At 36.3% G+C, this 24,677-nt stretch overlaps 1 protein-coding gene across 6 annotated transcripts in view; it reads right to left on the reverse strand.

Annotated features, from left to right (window-relative positions):
* Window positions 1–12,617: 12,617 nt before the first annotated feature.
* The window catches only part of BRD9 (bromodomain containing 9), a 71,786-nt gene continuing 59,726 nt past the window's right edge, over window positions 12,618–24,677 (reverse strand). For 3 of the 6 annotated variants that reach the window (XM_034416367.3, XM_034416366.3, XM_034416365.3), the window contains exons 13-17: window positions 20,050–20,088; window positions 19,618–19,689; window positions 18,141–18,243; window positions 16,662–16,829; window positions 12,618–13,307 (exon numbers count right to left, since the gene is read on the reverse strand). In XM_034416367.3, coding sequence (XP_034272258.1) covers window positions 13,210–13,307; window positions 16,662–16,829; window positions 18,141–18,243; window positions 19,618–19,689; window positions 20,050–20,088 — 480 coding nt within the window. In that variant the 3' untranslated portion in view covers window positions 12,618–13,209. The remainder of the gene's footprint in view (window positions 13,308–16,661; window positions 16,830–18,140; window positions 18,244–19,617; window positions 19,690–20,049; window positions 20,089–24,677) is intronic. The other 3 variants (XM_034416371.3, XM_034416370.3, XM_034416369.3) reach the window with 1 other exon arrangement.

Consider the following 24,677-nt stretch of genomic DNA (forward strand, 5'->3'; position numbering starts at 1 on the left):
GGCCCAAGTGTATGCTGGTTTACCTGTTGGTCTTTTGTTTCACCTTTTCAGGGTCCATCTCCACTCCCTCACTGGACATGCGGTACCCCAAATAATCCAAACTGGTTTTGTGGAAGTCGCATTTGGATAGACAACCAGTAACGACCATTTCCCTCCAGTGTCATTAATCACATTGGCCAATTAGGTTAATTGGCGGGCTTTTCCTGCATTCATCTCCTTAGTCCGTTGCCCAGGAGATGACCATGGCTCTTGTGAGAAAGCTCGGTGTGTCTAGTAATACATTCCAACCTCCCCCTTCCCATACAGTATGGAAATGTTGAACCAGAGAATGACTTCTGCCAGGTTAAGTTTGGTGTTGACAAGCAGTTTACAGTCAGCATATTGCCCCCAACAATCTGGGTCTTCATTTTACCGACCTCAGAAGGATGAAAGGCTGAGTCAACCTTGAGTCACTCAGAATTGAACTCCTGGAGTGAACAGTGAGTTATCCTTCAGTACTGCATTTTAACCACTGCACCACCACTGTTCTTAGTTTAGCATAGAGCGTGGCTTTCAATAGTTTTGTTAGCACTTCCCGCACTAACTTTCATTGTATCAGAATAAATGAGGATGTCAATCAGGTACACCAGTACCCCCTTATACAAGTTGTCATGCAGTACTTTGTTTATTAATTGCATGAATACTGCAGGTATTCCTTGCAGCCTGAAAAGCATCACCCAGAATTGATAACACCTTAAGGGACAATTGAAAGCTGTTTTCCACTCACTGCCTCTTCAGGTCTCACTCTGTAGTATGCTTCTCTCAAGTCCAGCTTGGTCAACATCCTTTCCTTGGCCAGGTATCCCAGGATGTCCTTCATAAGGGAAGGGGATACATGTTTTCCATACAGATCCCATTAATCCCCCCAAATCCATGCATAATCTCAAAAAACCCATCTTTCTTTTCTTTGAAGAGCACAGGAGCTGCTCTCCTAGATTTTGCCGATTAGATTTCCCACTGTTGATGCAACCTAGAACTATGTTGGCTTTTTGGCAGCTGCAGAGCACTGCTTACTCAAATTTAAGTGGTGTTGCACCATCAATGATGCATCAGAGTAAAACTGTAAGCCCTCTCAGAGTTACTACTCTTGAGCCAAGTACCCGTTATTTTATATCTATGCATTTGGTTTTTCCTGTCTAAGTGCAAGACCTTACTTTTTTCATCACTGAACTGCATCTTGTTGGATAAGGCCCAATGCTCAAGTCTGTCAAGATCCTTGAGGCTATGTTCCAAATTGTTGGCAATACTCCCAGCTTGATGTTGTCTGCAAATTTGATGAAACCCTTTATATCCTCTAATCTAGATCATTTATGAAAATGTTTTCCCCCAAGGATGGAATTCTTTTTATTGTTTTCTGGAGCCATTTAACTTCTCAGGTCTGTGAGAGTAAAAGCAGCCAATATTATTCTATTTCTATCAGATCTGTTACAAAATAGTAATCCTTCACAGATATATCACAAAAAACTAGTATATGAAACTGTATTTGTATAGAACTTTAAAACATCTCAAATTCCCACTATTTTTGGCACAGGGACATTGATTTTCCAAACCATAATTTAACTAGGATTGTACACATTTCTTGAGAAATGAATTATATAAGATGAAGAAAATTAACCTAAACACCTAAGGCATTGTAAAATATAATCAAGTCACTTTGTCATATTGATAAATACTGCCAAAGATCAAATGCTTCAGTTCAAAAACTAATCTTTTCAGATTAAAGGCAGACCCAAACTTGAACCATCACTAATTTGGGCCACTCACGGCTTCTTGTGTATTTGAACAGAAGATGTTTTTATCTCATGACTTTTATTGTTTTATCAATGTATAAAATACAAAGAAAACTAAAAAATAGGAAATTAAGGGAAGAGAGGGGAAAAAAATATGAGGTACAACAGCAGAAAGAAAAAAGCGTTGACTTCCAACTCTTTTTAACACAGTACAAGATAACATTACAATCTCAATTTTTTACATTTACACATTAGTATATATAGCTAGCTATTTCTGTAACAACAAATCTATCTAATCAGCAAAACCAAAGTCAAAGTTTCATTTTTTTTCATCACAAGCACAAAATCCAGAAGTGACATTCAAATAAAAAAAAACATAATTAAATATATTTTCTTTGAATAAACAATCAATTTAATCATTTCTGGTTTATCTTCCTTGCTGTGGAAATAGTATGTATTTCTATTTGCATTTAATAATTTTTATAAACTATCACCATTTATATTAACAGAATTCATTGTATTCTTTCAAATTCTTTAACTTTAAAGGAAAAAAAATACTTTTTTCATCCATTTTAAAGCACCAAAACATTTCTAAAATCAAAACATTCTAATACATTTTTAGCTTCTTCTTAACATACATACTTTAAAGTTCACTTTCAATAAAATTCCAACTAACTCCAATTAACTCATTACATTTATATCACTCTCTCCAAGTTACCCTCATAGAATATTTTTTCTTCTTGTATACATCCTTTTTAAAACTCTAAATTTTTCTTTAAGATGATACATCTTTTTCTTTAACTTTTTCTCAACATACTTTCAAATACACTTTCAATAATATTTTACAACTTTAGGAATTAGTTAAGCATTATATATGAAGCAAAAATACATTTTCAAACTTTAGATTAAGATTTTCTTTCAATTACAAATATCAGACCGATAAAAATCCATCCTAATTCCAATTGACTCTTTAAGTCACTCTTTCCAGCTTGTCTTCATGGAATAAAATCTTTTTTTTCTCTGGAATGTTTGTCAAGCAGTTATAAGCTTCTCTTTTTCTCAAGGATTTCTCTACTTTGATAATATCCTTGAGGAAAAAAGTCCCAAAATTGTTCTTCTAAAATTGCAGATTTTCTTGGACTCTTCTTTCAATTGTGTTGGGAGGTTTAAGGTATATTTAAACCATAATAATAAAAATTGGTGTCAGGTTTATATTCTAAAACTGCAATCCACTCCTCTGCTTTGTCAGGTACTTATGAAATTGCTCGGTGATTTTGTAACTTTTTACCAATATCTGCATCTTTGAAGTAGTTTGAGAAGATTTTTTTAACATCCTTGAAGCATAGCTAATTTATGAACTGATGGATTTTATTTAAAGATTTTTAAAATACATCTCTAATAATTTGCTCCTCAATCTTCTTAACTTCCTCTTTAGTCAAAGAGTAGCTTTTTTGTAGATCACTAAAGAATTGCTGGCCAATCAGGATTAATAAAAATCAGAAAGTTTTAGCCACCCACAGCAAAGCAGATCAAGGTACAAAAGCAATAACCTAGAGCCACAACTTTCTGTTTTATATTTCTCCATTGAACTTTTTTTAAAAAAGATATTCCACACTTCCTCATTCAGCAGCCTTCTTCCTTGTTTAACAATGAAGAAACCCCAAAAATGGCACAGATCTTCAAAAAGAAATAACAGGCTGTGACTAAAAAACAGGTTTTTAGCTTAATAAAGATTAATATGCCTTAAAAATGATTAAGAAATGAAAGGCACAACTTATTGTCCATTTAAAAAATAAATTCCAAAATGGCTGCTTCTTCAACAATGAACTGATTGCAGCCCCGCCCCCCCAGCCATCTGCACAACTACTGCTTCGAAGCACAGCTCCAGAAGGGTCTGGGACAATTCTTCATGGTTACATGACCCTTGACTATTTCATCCCAGATTTTCCAGCACAGCTGATCCACCATAGCCCTTTGTCCACAGATCAACCTCCACCTATGATATACCACTGCCACAACTTCTCTGCTATTTCTCCGAGGCTGCCTAATCGTGGCCAATGCATTGCAACCTAAGTCTTCATGGCCAGTTTCCCCCACTGATAATTTAATACACCTCTGGTGCTTCTAGCGCAATTTTGGCACATGCCTGATGGGGAGAGGCACAGGGGACATTGGCAGGAGCAGTGCTGGAAAACGGCGGTGGTGTAGGGGTGCTAGGAGTGCTGTGATGTCACGTTCACCTGCAGTATTTGGATGGTGAGGGAAGGGGCTGTGGTGAGTCAGCCATAATGGAAAATATGGGGTGAAATGGGTAGGTCATGTGGTCAAAAAGAATTGTCCCATTCTGACTCCTGAAGCTACTTACAGACCTTTGCTGTATTGGAGGATCTTATGGGATAATTCTTTCCCTAACTTAGGTGTATCATATAAACTAAAGGAAGTTTATCTGTTGGTGTGTTGAAAATCTACAGTCCAGGGGAAAAGTCCTTCAGGGGTCCTTTTCTGGGCGTGTGCTATCTTTTTACCGGAAGTGATTTATGAAAATGCTAAAAAGCACTAGGCCCAAGAAAGTTTCTGGAGGCAGCCCACTGCACGCTTCCCTCCACATAGATATAGATCTAAGGATACATGCCGAGAGCAGTTGATCAGCCAATAGCGAATCCATTTGCTGTTGGTACTATGTCCTATTATACTATATCTACAGCATTTCACTGACCTATTAGTCACTTTATCAAAGAAAGCAATTTTCTGGCATGACCTATTTTTAACAAATCCATGCTGCTTCCAGTAATCACCTTGTTCATTTCTAGATGTTTACAAATCCACTGCTTGATTAACTTTTCCAGGATTTTCTCAGGTATTGATGTCAAGGGGATAATTTCCTACATCCACTTTTTTTACCCTTTTAGAAGATTGGAACTACATCAGCTCTTTTCCAGTCCTCTGACAATTCCCCAGCGCTTCAGGAGCTGAAAGATTTCATTAAGTAGTTCCGAGATCCTATCTGCCAACTCCTTCAATTCCCTGGGAGGTAAATCATTTTCCTGGACTTCTCCAGGAAATACAAATATTTTTGGAGAAATTTTGTATTTCTTCAAAATACATAGATGTTCCCTTATTAATTCCTTGCCTATTTTTACCTGCATTCCTATTCTGTCTCTTATTGTGCTGCTTTTGATTTGATGTTGTTAGTTGCGAAGTCATGTCCGACCCATCGTGACCCCATGGACAATGTTCCTCCAGGCCTTCCTGTCCTCTACCATCCTTTGGAGTCCATTTAAGCTCACACCGACTGCTTCAGTGACTCATCCAACCAACTCGTTCTCTGTCGTCCCCTGTTCTTTTGCCCTCAATCTTTCCCACCATTAGGCTCTTCTCCAGTGAGTCCTTCCTTCTCATTAGGCAGCCAAAGTATTTGAGTTTCATCTTCAGGATCTGGCCTTCTAAAGAGCAGTCAGGGTTGATCTCCTCTAGGACTGACCGGTTTGATCACCTTGCAGTCCAAGGGACTCGCAGGAGTCTTTTCCAGCACCATAGTTCAAAGGCCTCAATTGTTTGGCACTCAGCCTTTCTTATGGTTCAACTTTCACAGCCATACATTGCAACTGGGAAAACCATAGCCTTGACTATATGCACTTTTGTTTGCAGGGTGATGTCTCTGTTTTTTTAGTAAGCTATCTATATCTGCCATAGCTTTCCTCCCCAGGAGCAAGCGTCTTTTAATTTTTGGCTGCACTCCCCATCTGTGGTGGTCTTGGAGCCCAGGAAAATAAAATCTGTCACTACCTCCATTTCTTCCCCATCTATTTGCCAGAAATTGAGAGGTCCGGATGCCATGATCTTAGTTCTCTTAATGTTGAGTTTCAAGCCAACTTTTGCACTCTCCTTCTTCACCGGCATCAAGAGGCTCTTTAATTCCTCTTCACTTTCTGCCATTAGAGTAGTATCATCTGCATATCTGAGGTTGTTATTTCTCCCGGCAATCTTAATTCAACTTTTGATTCATCTAGCTCCGCCTTTCTCATGATGTGCTCTGCATATAAGTTAAATAGGCAGGGCAACAGTATACAGACTTGTGGTACTCCTTTCCCAATTTTGAACCAATCAGTGGTTCCGTGTCCAGTTCTCACTGTTGCTTCTTGACCCGCATATAGGTTTCTCAAGAGACAAATAAGATGGTATGGTACTCTCATTTCTTTTTGAACTTGCCACAATTTGTTGTGATCCACACAATCAAAGGCTTTAGCATAGTCAATGAAGCAGAAGTAGATATTTTTCTGGAACTCCCTAGCTTTCTCCATAATTCAGCATATGTTGGCAATTTGATCTCTAGTTCCTCTGCCTCTTCAAAATCCTGCATGTACTTCTGGTAGTTCTCGATCCACATACTGCTGGAGCCTAGCTTGTAGGATTTTAAGCATAACTTTACTAGCATGTGAAATGAGTGCAATGGTGCGATAGTTTGAACATTCTTTGGCATTGCCTTTCTTTGGAATTGGAATGTAAACTGACCTTTTCCAATCCTGCTGCTTTTGATAGGTAGGGCTATTTTCTTTCATTTTTGGATGAAGACAAATGCAAAGAAGGAGTTAAGCTGTTTGGCTTTCTCCCTGCTGCCTGTCACCTTCTTGCTATCATTTCCCAATAGTAGATTGATCTTTTCCTTGACATTTTTCTTGTTCCTTACTTATTGAAAGGAATATGTTGTTGTTGTTGTTGTTATTTTGGCATTTGTTGGAAGTCTTAATTCATTTTGAGTTTTAGCCATTTTGACTTGGTTTTTGCACATTTGGGCTTTTTTCTGGTAGCCTGCTCTAGTTATATGCCCCTTGTTCCACTTTTATGCTTGTCCTTTTTGTCCCTCCTTTTGTCAGAGAACTCTATGCAACAGAATAACAGAATTGGAAGGCACTTTGGGGGTCTTCTAATCCAAGCCCCTGCTCGAGCAGAAGACCCTATATCATTTGAGATAAATGGCATTGGAGCATTGTTGTTGTAACCAGGATGGTCTCATCTGGAATCTTTTATTTTTCTTTCTCTGTGGTATTGTTATTGTGTGGCTCCTTATTATCTTGTTTTTCAGAGCATCCCAAGCATCCTGCACTGTTTTTCCTTCTTACATTTTTCATCCATGGAACCCTTTTTATCTTAGTTTATTGAAGCTGGCTCTCTTAAAAGTTTAAAAGACTAATCTGACTTTGTTCAGTTATCTTTCCCTGCATTATGGTGAATTCTAATATGACATATTCACTCTTCCCTCAAAGGTCCTACAATGTTTTTGAAGATTTGTTCTGAGATGAAGGCAATGGAGAAGGTAGTATTGAACCACAGGGAGAAAAAGTTATTAAACTAAGAAGGAAAGGTATGAGGAAAGAGGAGAAAAGAAAGCAGGAAGATAGAGAGACGGTAGATGGGAAGCTGCCAGAGGGCTGGAAAACAGCTGATGTAGTTCCTATCTTCCAAAGAGGAAAAAAAAATAGATCCAGGAAATTACAAATCTATCAGCCTGACCACAATACCTGGGAAGATTCTGGAAAAAAATAATCAAACAACGGATTAGCGAACACCTAGAGACAAACAAAATAATAACCAAAAGCCAATATGGGTTTGTCAAAACAGATCATGCCAGATAAATCTTACTGCATTCTTTGAGAAAGTGACAAAATTATTGGACTAGAGGAATGCTGTGTTTATAATTTACGTGGACTTCAGTAAGGCATTTGATAAAGTAGAGCATAACCTACTACTTTATAAGATAGAAAAATGTGGGTTAGACAGCGTCACACCAGATGGATTCATAACTGGCTGGCCATCTGTACTCAGTGTGTAGTCCTCAATGGAACTGCATCTACATGGAGAGAAGTATGCAGTTGGGAACGCCAAGCCGTTATTTTAGACCCAGTACTCTTCAATATCTTCATTAATGATTTGATAAGGGGATAGATGGGGAACTCATCAAATTTGCAGACAACACCAACCTGGCAGGAATAGCCAACACTCCAGAAGATAAGCTTAAGATACAGAAGGTTCTTGACAAACTTGAACATTGGGTGCTATCTAACAAAACGAAATTCAATGATGAAAAAAGTAAGGTTCTACATTTAGGAAAGAAAAACAAAATGCACAGGTACAGTGTAAGTGGTACCTCACTCAATAGTACTAACTGTGAAAGGAATCTTGCAGCCCTAGTGGGCAATCATTTAAATATGAGCCAGCAGTATGCTAGAGCTGCCAAAAAAGCCAACACAGTTCTAGGCTGCATTAACAGAGGGATAGAATCAAGATCAGGTGAAGTGTTAATACCACTTTATAATGCTCTGGTAAGGCCACACTTGGAATACTGCATCCAGTTTTGGTTGCCACAATGTAAAAAAAAAATGTAAAAATGTAAAAAAAGACTCTAGAAAGAGTGCAGACAAGAGCAACAAAGATAATTAGGGGACTAAAGGCTAAAACATATAAAGAATGGTTGCTTGAATTGGGTATGTTTAGTTTAATGAAAAGAAGGACTAGGGATGACAAGATAGCAGTGTTCCAATATCTCAGGGTTCCAATATCTCAGGGGTTGCCACAAAGAAGAGACAGTAATTTTGCAAAGCACCTGAGGGCAGGACAAGAAGCAATGGATGGAAACTAGTCAAGGAGAGAAGCAACTTAGAACTAAGGAGAAATTTCCTGACAATTAGAACAATTAATCAGTGGAACAGCTTGCGTCCAAAAGTTGTGAATGCTCCAACACTGGAAGTTTTAAAGAAGAGATTGCACAACCATTTGTCTGAAATGGTATAGAGTTTCTTGCCTAAGCAGGGGTTGGACTTGAAGACCTCCTAGATTCCTTCCATCTCTGTAATTCTATATGAAAAAAGGGAGCAGGAAGATAAAAAGGATAGATGGGAGAAGGGAAAAGAAGAAGAAAAGTTTGGGAGGAGGAAAATACTAGCAAAACAATGGCAAATTGAGTGACTGGTTGCACACTGAGAAGAAGCTTGTGGCGGCCCACCTGAGAGGCTATCAAGTGACCCATTGTCCCTGCTCAGCAGCCCAGAAAAATTGAGGCAGCTGGAGTCTTGGAGATTCAAAGCAGTCAGAGGCAGTCAAAGTGAGAGGCTGCCTGGTAAACCATCAACCCAGCCTAGCAGTCCAGGAGACCGGAGATTCAAGGCAGCAGGAGGCCAGCTGAGAGATGGTGAACCAGCAACTCAGCTAGGCAGCCCAAGAGCCCAGCTGGATCACAGCAAACAAATGACCCAGCCCAGCAGCTTAGGAGCCCAACTGAGAGGTAGAGAAAAGCAGCAATGTATCAGCAAAGCAGCTCGGTAGCCCAGGAGCCTAGCTGAGGGTTGGTGAACCAGCGACCCAGCCCAGCAGCAGAGGAACCCAACTGAGGAGCAGCAAACAAGTGACACAGTATGACAAATCAGGAATTCAACTGAGTGGCGGGGAACCAGCAACCTATCCCAGCAACCCAAGAGTCTGGAAAGCTGAGTAGTGTTCAGATGGGTTGCTGAACCTTGCTGTGATGAGTTTGTTCTCCTCTATTGGGCCATGTGTTTATGAAGTGGTTGTTTTGTTTTCCCAATATACAGAACTGCACATATCTCACTACACTGTACTGCATATATCACATTGCTCAGTTTTGTCTTTTCATACAAGAAGCTTCTTGGGTGAGAAGCGAAACATCTTCAAAGAAAAACAAGGAAGCCCAGTTGCCTCTTGAAAAAACACATTTGAAACAACCATGACCTGGATGACTGAGAATCTCTATAAACATTATGCTTTATTCTTCCTTGCAAATAAAGATTCTAATCTAGTTGAGCCATACCTATAAGTCTTTTATCAGTTAAGCCAATTATTGATTTGAAAAGATGGGAAAGCCTAAGATGATTTCTGTGTTCCTCAGGGTGTAGCTCTTGATATATATGATTTCTAGCTCTTCACTGCCATGTAGCCTCCATTAGCTAATTATGTAAGCAAATCTTTGTGCTGAGAGTTAAAGAACTGGGGAATCAAAACTTCTGAGTTTGACATGAAATTTTTATAGTCAGTCTATGTGGAACCAGTGGTAATCATAAAATATCCCATGACATAAAAGCAAGCTTGCATGCTTGTGTGTCAAGTATAGATGTGTGTAAAAAGGTATGGGAGAATATTATATGTAAAAAGGTGTCCAAATCCCAGCCCACAGAGCTGTCTTAGAAGAGTACTGTCAACAGTATCAGTAAGTTAATAAGAGCAGTATTATTATTTTATCTATTGCCAACTTGGCAACAGAATATAGCAACTCATACAGGATGCTACCAAGCAGTAGGGATGGCAGTACGCCAGCAGCAATCCCAATTGTTTTCTTAATCCCAGCTTCCATGATACTATTCACATTTAATTATTTTCGAAGCTGAGTCTCTGAAAGCCTGTAGTGACTCAAAGATTAAAATGACTTCCCTTTCTCCCTTGCACAGACTCAGCTGGTTCAGAACTCCAAACCTGAAAGGCACATTTCCAAGAGGAGACTCCTCTGGGCCCAAAGAAATACAGTAAGGTATTCTAGGTTAGCATGCTGCCCTCATTAGATCATGGATGAGGGCAATATTGTCACACACCAATCTGGCACTAAAAGACAACAGCAGAAATAGAAAATCATTAAGGATCCAACTGCTAGCATTGAGGATGGAAGCCATGTGCTGGAGAGGGGAACTTCCCTTAAATTTATTTATTTTTTAAAGACAATTTATATGGCTGTCCAACTTACTTTAGATGACTCCAGGAGGCTTACCATATCTGTCTCTGCACATCACCATTGGAATGGTCAGGCCTGCTCCCTTATTCCAATCTCTCTCACCTCTTAAACATTCAGCAACTCAATTCCCTCCCAATGATCTCTTGTCCAACATGGAACCCTGATACTCCAACAAAGCCTGCGATGAATTCAATTAATTTACAGGGTGTCCAATCCCAACACTGTTAATAAGTAAACACATCTGTCCTAAATATTTACAGCATGAGTGAAAACTTCATACAAGTACTCCTTATTTAACACCCACTCAATCAGTGATTGTCTAAAGTTATGACAGTACTAAATATGTAAGGGGTACTTATGATTGGTCCCTGAGGCCATAAGATTTTAATTCTGATGCTTAGCAATCAGAATGCAATTACACATCACAGCATCTCAATAGTCACAATTACTATTGGCAACCTTCAATGCCAGGTTCCAACACCTAGGCAGGAAAAACCAAAGATACAAGTACAGATTAGGCGAAACCTGGCTCAAAACAGTAACTGTGAGAGGGACCTTGGAGTCCTAGTGAACAATCACTTGGACATCAGTCATCAGTGTGCATAGGAGCCAAGAAAACTAATACAATCCTTGGTTGTATAAACAGAGGCATAGAATCAAAATCACATGAAGTATTAGTACAACTTTATAAATCGTTAGTAAGACCACACCTGGAATACTGCATCCAGTTTTGGTCAACACATTATAAAAAAGATGTTGAGACTTCAGAAAAAGTGCAAAGAAGAGCAACTAAGATGATTAAGACAAAAATTATGAAGAATGATTACAGGATTGAGTATGCTAGTCTAGAGAAAAGAAGGACTAGGGGGGACATGATAGCAGTATTCCAGTATTTGAAGGGCTGCTACTTATTTTCACCTTATTTTCCAAAGCACAGAAGGCAAGAAAAGAAACAACAAGAGAAGCAACTTGGAATTAAAGAGAAACAGTGAGGATAATTAACCAATGGAATATTGCCGTCAGAATTTGTAGATGCTTCATCACTGGAGGTTTTAAGAAAAGACTGGACAATCACCTGTGTGAAATGGTATAGGGTCTCCGGTTTGAGCAGAGAGTTGGACATGAAGACCTCCAAGGTCCCTTCCAGCTCTATTCTGATTGATTGAACAAAGAGTCAATGAGGAAACCGGAAGAAAATTGGAAATAGCAATGATTTGACAGGAAATGCAGTGATGATTGTATTTGAATTTGCTTAACAAGGGCAAATGGTATTGCTGGAACTGCTATCATAACTTAGCAGTTACGTGATATTGTGTTTATGCCAGTATTGATTAGCAAACAGAATCTCTGTCCTAATTAATGTCAGTAAGAAAACATTATCTATATTCTGAGGGAAGGATCTCAGACAAAATGAATATGAGGAGTATCTTACATAAAATGCACTGAGTTTAGGCCACATATTTAAAAAGGAAAAAAGACAACAAATATTAAAATGCATTATTAAATAACAAATGAAATATATTAGTAATTATTAAAATTAAATTAAAATATTATGCATCTTTACAGAAGCAGAAATTTGCTGCTTATTGTAAAGCAGTAAAAGATTGTTTAGTCATGAGTTCTTGCAGCAAGAGAAAATGAAGCAGATGCATTTTGATCTTCCCCATTTAACTTGCATATTGTTGCATACCTCAGCCACTATGTTGTTCTGTGTTCAAACACATTGCATTGACATGCATTCTCTGGGTCTCCATGTGGTTACCCTAACCAATATCTAGAATCATCACCAGTGCCATCATAGCTGCACATGAGATTTAGTCTTACAAAAATACTGCCTCAACCTGCAGAAAGAAATCCTGCAAAGCAGGACAATGGTAGAAAGCTGGGGCCTTCTGGGACAAAAAAAGAGCAGAGAAGCAAGCAATGCTTCATGGTGAGTTAATCTAGGCTATACAAAAGAATTCAGCAGCCTGCATGCAGCTCTTGCATCAATGTTTGAGACCCCTGCTATAGGAATCTTAAAACTAGAATCTTAAACTGATGCATATATAGTGCATCATAATTAATTCAAGATAACAAATTATGAACTAGCTGACAAATTATCAACTGGAAACTTTGGAACACAAGTACACATTTATTAATATTTGGAATATTGTTAATGAATGTATTATTCTGGTTTCCGCATAATGTTTAAAAATCATTCAATATCAAATTTCAAACACTTAATTTTAAAAAGTTCTAAAGAGAATTTTGTTTTTCATTCCCAATGAAGAGTCAATAACTTTCTTTTCATTAAACCATCTTGACAATGAAAAACTGATAGGAGAGAAAATACAAAAACTATCCTATTTCTAAAACTTATATTACAAATGAAATAAATTCATCCTAATAAATTTTCTATATTGCTACACCTGTACACCAAGTATGTGTAACAATCAAAAGCATGATAAACAGCTGGTTAGCCATTTTTTATAAAATTAAACAAGTCTTTTTTCAAAGTACATAATTTGTAACTCCTTCAGGTCCGTTGCACATATTGCTAAAATATAGTTTCTGATGGTACAAATACCAGGACTTTTTTATCCAAGTAAAATGTATACATGTTACTAAACATTAATTCTTATCTGAAGATTGGGGTTGAAATGCATACTGTTTCATGGGATTCTATTAACTGTTAGACAGTTAATATGTACGGTATATCTGAGATTAATTATTGGCATTTGTAGATTCTGGAGATTGAAGAAATTCATAGGGGTCATGGACCATATCTTGCTGTTCTCCTATACTTAGGTGAGATGGACTTCCTGTGTAAAACATGGACAGAAAATAATTAAATTAATATTAATTATGAGACATTTTGAAAATTTCACTTTTCAAATGTCTTATCACAATTTTTAAATGAATATGATCCAGATTATAATGCCAATTTTATTAATGGTCAAAAATGTTGCCAAATTTAACAGTGCAGAGAAGGCTACAGACTGGAATATTTTTTATTGTTTGCTCTTTGGAATGCCAAGAAAGTTCTTTTTTAAAAGCTCTGTAAATCTTACTATTCATATTACATTCTAGGTTTTCTATATTTCAGATTCCAAAATAGTGATTTTTGTTGGTCTTACTGTTGAAAGTTAAAGAAAGCTCTGAGAGCTACAAAAATTATTACAGATAGTTAAAGAACATCTTAAGTACTGCTATGAAAAAAACCACATTTTGTGAGAATATAATCACCCCAATTGGTTTAGAATTGAACACTGACTGAACGGGTCCTGTGGAATTGACTGGGGAGGGGGTTTGCCATATTTATCTAGAAGAGTTTTAGCATGTGAATCTTGAGAAAGTGGACAAGGTCCTTGGTAATGTTAGTGTTACCACTTCCTGCTATTTCTTGGCCAAGGAATCCCAGGAGTTAGCTACTGGCTGGATGCAAATGGTGAATTCACCTTCGAGTTAAAGGCTATCCCACCAGTCTTAAAGAAAGCAATGGTACTGTATGTCTCCTGTTCACTGTTGCATCATATCCTTTTGGGAGAAAGTGATGATATGGTAATGTTAGAGCGCTCTGAAGGAAGTGACTTATCAGGATCCTTTTCAGACTGATCTGGGTTCAGCAGAGAGACTGTGTTTGTGCATAGTGAGAATGGGATGGGGCATTGTGACCCTATTGGTTCTGCCTGATTTCAATGACATTCAATAAAATCAATCATAGCATCCTTTCTGGACAATATGATAATCTTCAAGGATTGGGAATGATAGCTATTATCTCTGTTTCTCGCCCTTCCTCTAGAGCTGATTTCACTTGGTATTGGTAGGTGAAGAGATATCTAATCCAAGACCCTTACTATATAAAATCCCACCTAGCTTCATCCTCTCCCCATTCCTATTTAACATCAACATGAGGCTATTAGATAAGGCTTTCCATATGCATGGGATCAGGAATCATCAGTATACAAACAATATCCAAGATTATATTGAACATAAATTAGTTTATGGCAGAATCACATTTCAAGTAGGACTGATACAGTTTGGGAATCCTCCTTAGATTCAACAAACAGGTGGCAGCCATGGCCCAGAAGGGCTTTTGCATAAATCTGTCCAGAGTAACATTGAACTGTGAAATGGGAAGCATAGAAACTTAATACATTAATAAATCCATTTGAGGAGCTAGTTGCATTATTTTCTTGAACAGGAGAATATTCTTACTCATGCTGTGGTGTATCTTCTCTTTGGATTATTGCAATCTACTCTATATAAAGTCAATTACAGGGATGGTCAACTACCAACTATATGGAAGCTGTGATTGGTCCAGAATGCGATCAAATGATTGTTTCTGGGTATTTCCTCTTTTTCCCAAGTAACACCTCTGCTCTGCAAATTGCATTGGTTACGTCATAATCTGATACAATTCAAGGTGTTATCATTTATAGAGCTCCACATTGCTTAGGATTTAATTACCTGTATCTTTTACTGTATCAATTACTATATTTCTTCTGCTGTCTCTGCCCAACCAGAGTTGATGAACACCAAGTCAGGCCGTAAAACACTACTATCCCGTCGAAAAGTGCAACTTTTCCATTACTCTGTGGAATACAGTATTCCTGAGCCTTTTTCCAGGGCATTCATAAAGCTGTGAAAACTTAGTTGTTCCAGAAGACTTTGCATTAGGATACATGACCTACTCTCTGATAATTAAATCTTGATTGCTATAATTGTTTAATGTTGGTTATTCTCCATAATGCATGACTATGCATTACTTTTGTTTTGTTTTAGAATTTTATGATTATTTTAATCTTAATGTGTAATCCACCTAGAGTTACTCTGGTAATTGAAGTGATACTTAGACACTTGCATCTAGAATTATTGACTTTAAACAAGGTTAAATATTAGGTAAGTAGTTTTAATATAATAAACCATAAGCATTTATAAGTTATTGCAGTCTAGATAATATAGTAAACTGTTTATTTAAGGAAGAAACAAATTAGATATATGTAGCATTAGAGAACTAATTCATAATGCAATTTTACCAAGACATGATTTCTGAGATGCATTCATGAATTTTGGCTCCGCAAATATAATTTTTAAGACATGTCTACATACTACAGCTTTCCTCTCATCTGCAGAATATAGTGAGGTTAGATAACTTTGGGTTTTTCTGATCTGGTATTTTTTCCTGAGATAAGCTTTCAGTGGCAATTGTGATAATGTAATAGCAGTGCTATAATCTAGCCAGTTTCTACTGACAGGTTTTAAGTATGTCCCTTATTTCAACTTTCTTCATGGCCATTTTGGTTTGTGCTGCTGGTCTGATATGACATGATTGTTATAGAAAATGGCAAACCAGGATTTCTCCAGTCAGACGTATAACAATAAATGTCCTGATTGGCAGATGACTATGCTGTTTCTACATGGGTCTGATTGAAAGATGCCTGGAGAAGTCCTGGTCTACCATTTCAATTTTATACAAATAAATGCTCTCAGAGATTTAGCAGGCAGGTCACATTAAGATCACTAGCATTTCTTCTGTTGAAAGGTTCTGCCTCATAATTAAATTCACCACTCCATTCATCTAACATATGTTTATTTTTTCCTATTAAGAATGAGCCAGTAATCATTAGAAGCAGAAACTTTTCATTAGCATTCTGGAATGATGGAATAAACTATCTGTGAATAATAAACTCCAAGATTAATAAACTCTTTTATTGTAAAATATAACTTTTATAATATATTTTATATTTCTCTATATTACTTACTATATAACCAATAATTTTGTTTGAATGTTTATAAATTTAAAATGTCTATTTGGAACTATGAGACGGCCATCTCAATTAATTTGGTAAAATAATATTAAATCTATATTTTAAATAAAAATACATAATAATTCTGCATTTTGGTCAAATTTATCAATTTGTATTTATTTAGAATCCAGTGTTTATATTCTGCCTTTTGAAATATTTATAATATACATTTATGATAAAAAAAATCTATGAGATAAAGAAGGTGGGAATGAGAAGGAAAAATTAGTCTACTAGATGCTAATGTTAAAAAGACAAAGAAACCAGCTTCACTTACACAACATGAATATACTTGATACCCTCATAATCTTACAAACAACTTTTAATGAAAATAAAGAGTTTGGTAATTATACTGTTAAACACATTTACCTAGGTGATGCTGTTCCCTTTCAGAAGCATTAGAGAGGGAACTAAGGTTGGAGGAAGGCCTGGATCCTATTCTGTCAGTCTGTACCTCATGAAGGTCCTGTAATAATTTAGTTGTTTCATCCAAGTGTAAATGATTGTCATCATGATCAACTTCTTTCTTTACTTTACCTGTCAACAACATTAGATTATTGAGTACAAAAATGAATTTGAGATGGTTTATGAAGTTAAAATCAAAAAGATTTGTTACTCCATCAGTCTTATATAAAGGTAGATAAAACTAATATATGCTGAATAAAATGTGAAAATGAGGGTAATAGGGACTAAGTTGTATAGATACGTCCCTGCGTACTGACCCAGCTTCTTATACTTCCTGATTTTTTAAAAACAATTATTTTAAACAGAACATTTCTGATTTCCTTATTTATACACAATTTGAATCCAATTTTCCAGATAGTTATGATCCACTTAATTATTTACTTATTTAACTAAACTGCTGGAGAGACTATAAGAAAGTATTTATCAAATGTCTAAATGAGATCAAGATATATTATGTTCCACATTCTATTATTGAAATTATCCAACAAAAAAATTGAAATGAAATTGCTTTAATGTGACTTTTATTCATAAAGATATGCTGATCACTTTACCATTGTCAACATATCAATCTCTCCATGATGCCTTTAAGGTATCAGTTTCAAGTTCCTCCTTACATGAACTAGTACATCACCATTTGAATCTTTTAATGACTACATAAAATTGGGAATCAGCAACTTGGTACCTGTGATCACCATAATACAAATACATGTGATGACCTGTTGATGGTCTAAGTAGAATCCCAAATTATTTTTTAAAAAATTAAAATGTTTCAAACCTCTTAATTTCACAAAGATGCTTCCAGATGAAATCCTATCAGATACTATATTGTGTAGCTGCTAAAAATACAAGATTTTCCTTAATATGTTTTTCTATCTTATGACTTGATTTACACATTCTTTTCTGAAAAAAGGAGCTGTTACAGCTGAGCATTCTTCTCAGCAGTTTAGACGGAATAAATTGAGTAAGCATATATTAGCACTGGGAGCACAGTCATAGGCTGCTCGAATTACCAATTTAAACAGCATAGACGAGTATTGGTTTAGATAACTGACAACCAAACTGAAGCTATGAGCATCTGTAGAAGATGCTGTTTTTCTCAAAATGCTTCATCCCTTTCATTAATTTACACACACGCATACACACACTAACTATTATGTTATAACCACAAAGAGCATATGCAAATATTACAGTTTTTATAATTCTGTCTCCCTCCAGGTGCTGCCATCTAGATTTTCATAGCAAAGCATTAAAAGGAGTATATATTATAAAGTTTATGTCAAAACCCAGCAATTCCCAAGCATTTTAATGGACTAATGGAACAGATAATATATATAGCACTGTATTTTTACCTTCGGTGTTAAACTACTGCATGAGAACACCTACCTAATGAACTCAACATGGATATATCAAGTGACATATCTGAATAAGTTTTCATAGATAAAAAGTCCAAAACAGAACTATTATTATCTCCAATGGATTCTCCAATCTGGAAAAAAGAAAGAAAATTATATCTATGCAAAGGATTAATTAGTTATAATAAGCATTACTGTGCTGAAAGCTGCTATAAATTCAATATTTAGTAAATGTAAATAGTTTCAACAACATAAATGTTTCATTATTTCTACATAGCAGTCAAATGTGAAAAAATATTTACTATGCAAATATGCAATTATTTTTTGTTTGCATATCTAGGGCTAAAAATTCAGGAAAGTGCTATTTGGAACAACTTTTTTATTTAGGAACAAATTTTAAATTTGCAGAATCATTTTGAAACGTAAGTTTGTTCAACACAACTCCTAACCAAAAGCTGTATGAATCACCCTATTTTATTTATACAACCTACATTACACCAATGAAGTTACAATTCACATTTTCTGACATACATTTTTGCCTTTTTGTTCCTTAACCATAACTTCTAGCATTGAGTCATCAACTTGACAAGATCAAACTACTTTCATTCAGATCTACATTTTCTGTTACATTCACCTCAGAACTCTTGGATAACACTGATAGGCCATGCATTGATTACCCCTGACCATCCGTGCTTTGGTCAATCAAGGTGTCCACAAAATTTTAATAGACACAGATATAATTATCATCTTTGCTGGGCCTTGTCACATGTAACATCCCTTGTACATATAAATCATACGAAACTGATTAGTTTGAGCTTCTGGATAGTATACTTAAGTGCAAAAAAGCTCAGTTTTATTCCAAGTCTATTTGAACTATTATGTGCAAGCTAATTTATGTTGCTAAGTGACAACTTTGTTAAGTGAATTTTGTCCCACTTTACAACTTTTCTTGCCACATTTGCTAAGTGAATCAAAGCAGTTGTTAAATTAGTAACACGGTTGTTAAAGGAAACTGGCTTCCCCATTGACTTTGCTTGTCAGAAGGTCCCAAAAGGTGATTTACATGACCCAGGGACACTGCAACTATCATAAATATGAACCAGTTGTCAAGCATCCGAATGTAAATCAGATGACCATGGGGATGCTGCAATGGTCATAAGTGTGAGAAATGGTCTTAAATTACTTTTTTCAGTTCCATTGTAACTTCAAACAGTCACTAAATGAACAGTTGTAAGTCAAGGACTGCCTGTATTCTTGACCTGGATCATCTGCTGACCTATGGCCTGTGTGTGTGTGTGTGTGTGTGTGTGTGTGTGTGTGTGTGTGAGAGAGAGAGAGAGAGAGAGGGGCGGGGGAGGGAGGGAGGGAAAGGGAGAGTGACAAAGAATAAGGCCTGTAATCTTAAAATAAAAAAGAAAAGGAAAATTAAAAAGGAGGTAGAAAATGCTGAGAACCAACTATTTTAGATAATAAGTTAAGAAAGAATTAAACTTAAAAAGAAATATTACCATATTTTGCTTGGAGTCATCTGGGCAAGTATTACATAACTTATGTTCTTCTTTTATGAGGACTGACGGAACCTAAAAACATCACGTTTAAAGCTAATTTATACCTCATAATCATTTTCCTTATGGAACCATCATTTTTGCAACACTAGAGTTACAGCAAGAAAATAGTATGTCTTTTATTTAAGGGATTCCAAATAATTTAGTAGGAAAAATCATGGAAAAAGTACATATATTTTTTTCTCCTGAAATAAACGTAAAATTTAAAAGTGTTATAAAGATCAGGAATACTGGAGTAAGCAATTTTACAATAATACAACTATTATCTTCATTTATTATATAAATGAAATCTTTCTTTTATATTTTCAGAACCATTTAAGTAAAGAAACAGTATTTTTTTTACAAGGAAAAGTTTAGAGATGCAATGTAACTTACTTTGAGATCATCTGGTGGCTTCATTGGAATGTTTCTTCTCTGAAAATTATAATAGTAAAAATAAATTAAAAAATAATATTGCTGTTTTTCTGATACAGTTAGTCCTTACTGAACAACTAATTGGGGCTGGAATTTTCATCACTAAGCAAAAAAGTTAGGGGAAACATAATGTTCCTCTTAGTGACAGTTCTGGTCATCTTAGTTGCAGTAGTTAGGCAAAGACCTCATGTTTCTCTTGCCCTGTGTGAGCAGCTGGATTGGACCTGCTGCCTCCTCTCCAGTTGGGCCTGGCAAGCTCCATTCAGCAAGCAAGGCTGCATAGTACTGCCGATACAATGCTTTCCTCCACTTAACTTCTCTTCATTTCTTCCCGTTTCCACCCTTTTGTTCACCTCGCACACCTACCCCTGCCATCCTCTTTTAACCTCCACTGTCTTCCTCCCTTCTTTGCTGGTCCAGGATCCAGGTGCTAGCTGAGGGTGTGATTCTAGGACATGTTCAGGAAGAACAACAAGGTAGCGGACTCTCATATATCAAAGGGAGCTTGCTGGGCCATCAAAGAAGGAAAGAGGGATGGAGTTGGTAAAGGAGCCATGATGGTGGTACAAGTGATAGCACTGTATAAGTCTGATAATTGCCCAGGGAATTGTTGGCCCTACTGCTACCTTTGCTGGCTCTGTCCTGCTGCCTCTTCCTAATTGGGCCTGGGAAGCTCCTTTTGGCAGACAAGGCTTCGCCGTCTTGCTGCACTCCCTGTGCACATATCCCAGGGCTGCACCCTCGCCGAACACTGGATTTTGGGCCAACATCGAGAGAAAGAAATAAAGGGGGGTGGCAGTGAAGTGCAGAGTGGCCAAAAGGATAAAGATGGGAGGAGACAGTTGGATAGGGGAAATTGAAAAATTGACCCTGCAGTCATAAATGCAGGCCAATTGCCAAGCACCTAAATTTTTATTTATGACTGGAGTGGTACTGAATGGCCAAAACTTCAAGAACTGATTCTTCAGTGCTGTCATAACTCTGAATGATTGCTGAATGAATGGTTAAGCAAGGACTATCTGTAATTTACAATAATTTGATTCAGTAAGAAAATTAAATTTCTTAGAAGCAGTATTTGAAATATATTGAAATTGAACATGTCTTGTAGGATCCAAACTGGATCAGTCACTGGGACCAGAGGTTTAATCTGCCAAGGTTTTGGGCTCGTGCTGGAGCTCATCCTGCAGGATGGACCAACATGAGCCTGAAAGTTCAGAAGTCGAAACTTCTGGTCCTCATGACCAACCCAGATTGGATCTTGCAACATTATCCTGGGATACCTATATTTGCCTTAATTCGTAAAAATATCTTAATTAACCTTATCTTCTACTAATAGACATGTATGATAATGGTTGTAGCATTTTAGTACTAATTTATTTTCAATGTACTTTCAATTATTATTTTCAAAATACACGAATTTCATTAAAATTATATTTCATTTTTATTTTATATTTTGTTTTTCTCAATTCAGATCTTCAAAGAATTATAGCCATATATAGATGTATAGATGTAAATCTACAAAAGACCTGTGATCTTAGATATATGCAAAGCTTTTTTCCAACAACTGGAAATTTGATTATTTTAGGAATTATTTTTTAATTTATCCTTTAAAATTTCATGATGAATCAACTATATTGTCTCTTCCTTTATTCAAAAATATATTCCAATTTGCAGCAGTGATCTCCATTATTATCTCTGATAAAGGACTCTCTATAAACATTTACAGCAAGCAAGCAGACTTTTATTTCTAAAATAGGTTGCCTTTCAATATGTGCATAATCTATTGGTATGCTTAAATTTTATTTTCAATCTTTCTTTTCGGCTCCTGGAAGAGAACTGGGTTTTATAATAAACTGAGGCTGTTCTGTGCTGATAGGGCTGTTATATTTTGTCAATAAAAGAGTTTTCACCCTTTTGAATTTCAGATTTTGTGTTGTACCTGTTATTCTAAAACTAGTTAGAATGAAGAATGAAACAAGGCGTGGAACATTCTCTTTCTTATTTAATTTATTCACAAAAACACACACCCCTTATATCTTTACTATTTTACAAATAACTCAAGGCAGGAAATATATCCAGTACACCTTACTCCTCCTATTTTTCCCACAACATAATGAAGTGGGTTGGGTTGAGAGAGTGACTGCCCAAGGAAACCCAGCTGGCTTTCATGGCTAAGGAAGGACTTGAAATCATGGGCTCTTGCTTTCTAGCTGGCTGCCTAACCACTAGACCAAACCACTAGTGATTCCTTGCTTCTTAGAACATAGAATAATAGAGTTGGAAGGGACCTTGGAGGTCTTCAAGTCCAACCTTCTGCTCCAGTAGGAGACCCTATACCATTTGAGATAAATGATTGTCCAGCCTCTTTTTGAAAGCCTCCAAGTGATGGAGAACCTACAACTTCTGAAGGCAAGTTATTGCATTGGTTTTTTAAAAAAATATTTTAACAAACAAAAACAAAAACATAAATTCAAAATTACAAAATATATTTTTTTTTAATTTTTTTTTTTTTTTTAAATCCATTGTTTCTCATCTTGCCTTTTGATGCTTTGGAAAATAATTTGACTGCCGCATTCTTGTAGGAGCCTCTCAAATATTGGAAGACTGCTATCATGTTTCCCCTAGTCCTTCTTTTCATTAGACTAGACAGACCCAATTCCTATAGTAGTTCTTCATATGTTTTAGCCTCCAACCCCTAATCATTTTTTGCTCTTCTCTGCATTCTTTCCAGAGGCTCAATATCTTCGTGATTATGGTGATCAGAACTGGATGCAGTATTCCAAGTGTGGTCTTACTAAGGTTTTGTAAAGCAGTACTAGAACTTTATGTGATCTTGATTCTATCCCTCTATTAATACAGAGTAGAATTGCATTGATTTTATTACATTAATTAGTTTGATTTTTTAATTAGTTTACTGTTTTTTAAATGTAAGCCGCCTGGAGTCGCCATGGGCGAATAGGTGGCAATATAAATCTAATAAATAAATGAATAAATAAATTGGCTGCTTTGTCTACTGCAGCATACTGTCGGCTCATATTTAAGTGATTGTCCACTAGGACAATCTCACGTTTACTGGCATTAAGCCAAGTTTCACCTAGCCTGCACCTATACAGTTGGTTTTTCTTGCCTAAGCGTAGAACCTTACTTTTATCTATACTGAATTCCATTTTTTTAGACAAGCCCCAGTGTTCAAGTCTGTCAAGGTCTTTTTGGAACTTGAGCTTGTCTTCTGATGTGTTGGCTATTCCTGCCAGCTTAGTGTCATCTGTATTTGATGAGTTTCCCATCTATTCTTTCTTCTAGATCATTTATGAAGATATTGTAGAGTACTGGATCCAAAATTGACTCTTGAGATACCCCTTTGCTTACTTCCCTCCATGCAGATGTAGTTCTCCTGAGGACTACACACTGAATATGATTTGTTAGCCAGTTACAGACCCATCTGGTGGTGGTACTGTCTATCCCACATTTTTCTAGCTTGACAAGAAGTAGATTGTGCTCAACTTTATCAAATGCTTTCCTAAATATAAGTTACTATGTCCACAGCATTTTACTGGTGCATTAATTTAGTTACTTTGATAAAAAATGAAATAAGGTTTGTTTGGCATGATCTGTTTTTGATGAACTCATGTTGGCTACTGGTTATAACTTTGTTTGCTTGTAGGCATTCAGAGATTTGTTGTTTGATTATTTTTCCAAGATCTTCCCAGGTATTGATGTCAGGCTAATTGACTTGTAATTTCCTGGACCTGTTTTTTTTCCCCCCTTTTTAAAGGAATCAGAACAATACTAAGTAATTAAGTTTCTGTTTTTTATTTTTCCTTTTATTTAAATTTATGAACAATTTTATCCCACTCTTCAATGGAAAATATTTCTACTTAAACAAAAGATATAAAGAGTATCAAGTTATCCCTTAGTCAATGAGACAATTCTGAGCATCATGGACCAGAAATACGTTCTTTTCTCAAAGGGATTAGTTCTATGAGCATATTGGTAAAAATTAATTTACTGATTTATGGATATAAGCCAGTAGTTTATGGATATAAAAAGTATGCATACCCTTGTTAAAATGCCAGGCTTCTGATATGTGAAATATTTTTTAAATGTAACATAAGTTGGACATTTCCACTGAAAAACAAACGGAAATCTTTTATGGGGAAAAACAATAAAAATGTTCAGTAACGTGGCTACATAAATCTGCACACTCTCTTTAGGATTAACAAATCTGATGTTAAATAGTCAGTATACACCTGCCATAAGTAATGTGACTCTGAACAAGCCCATGTAATGTTCAGCTGCTCTACTAGGAATTTTCTTATATTAACTCAGTTGTCTCTTATAGCAAAAACCATGGAGTGCAAAGAGTTTAGAAAGCATCAATGGGATCTCATTGTTGGAAGATATTAATCAGGAGAAGAGTACAAAAACATTTGCAAGGCATTGCATATAGCATGGAACCCAGACAAAATAGTCATTGATGAGAAAATATAGCACAACAGTGACATTATCAAGAACTGGATGTCCTTCCAAAATTGATGAAAAAACAAGAGAAAAACTGGTCCAAGAAACTGCCAAGAGACCTACAGCAA

This window comes from Pantherophis guttatus, chromosome 4 (genome assembly GCF_059756535.1).
Source record: "Pantherophis guttatus breed Tessera chromosome 4, ASM5975653v1, whole genome shotgun sequence".
In the NCBI taxonomy this organism is placed as follows: Eukaryota; Metazoa; Chordata; class Lepidosauria; order Squamata; family Colubridae; genus Pantherophis; species Pantherophis guttatus.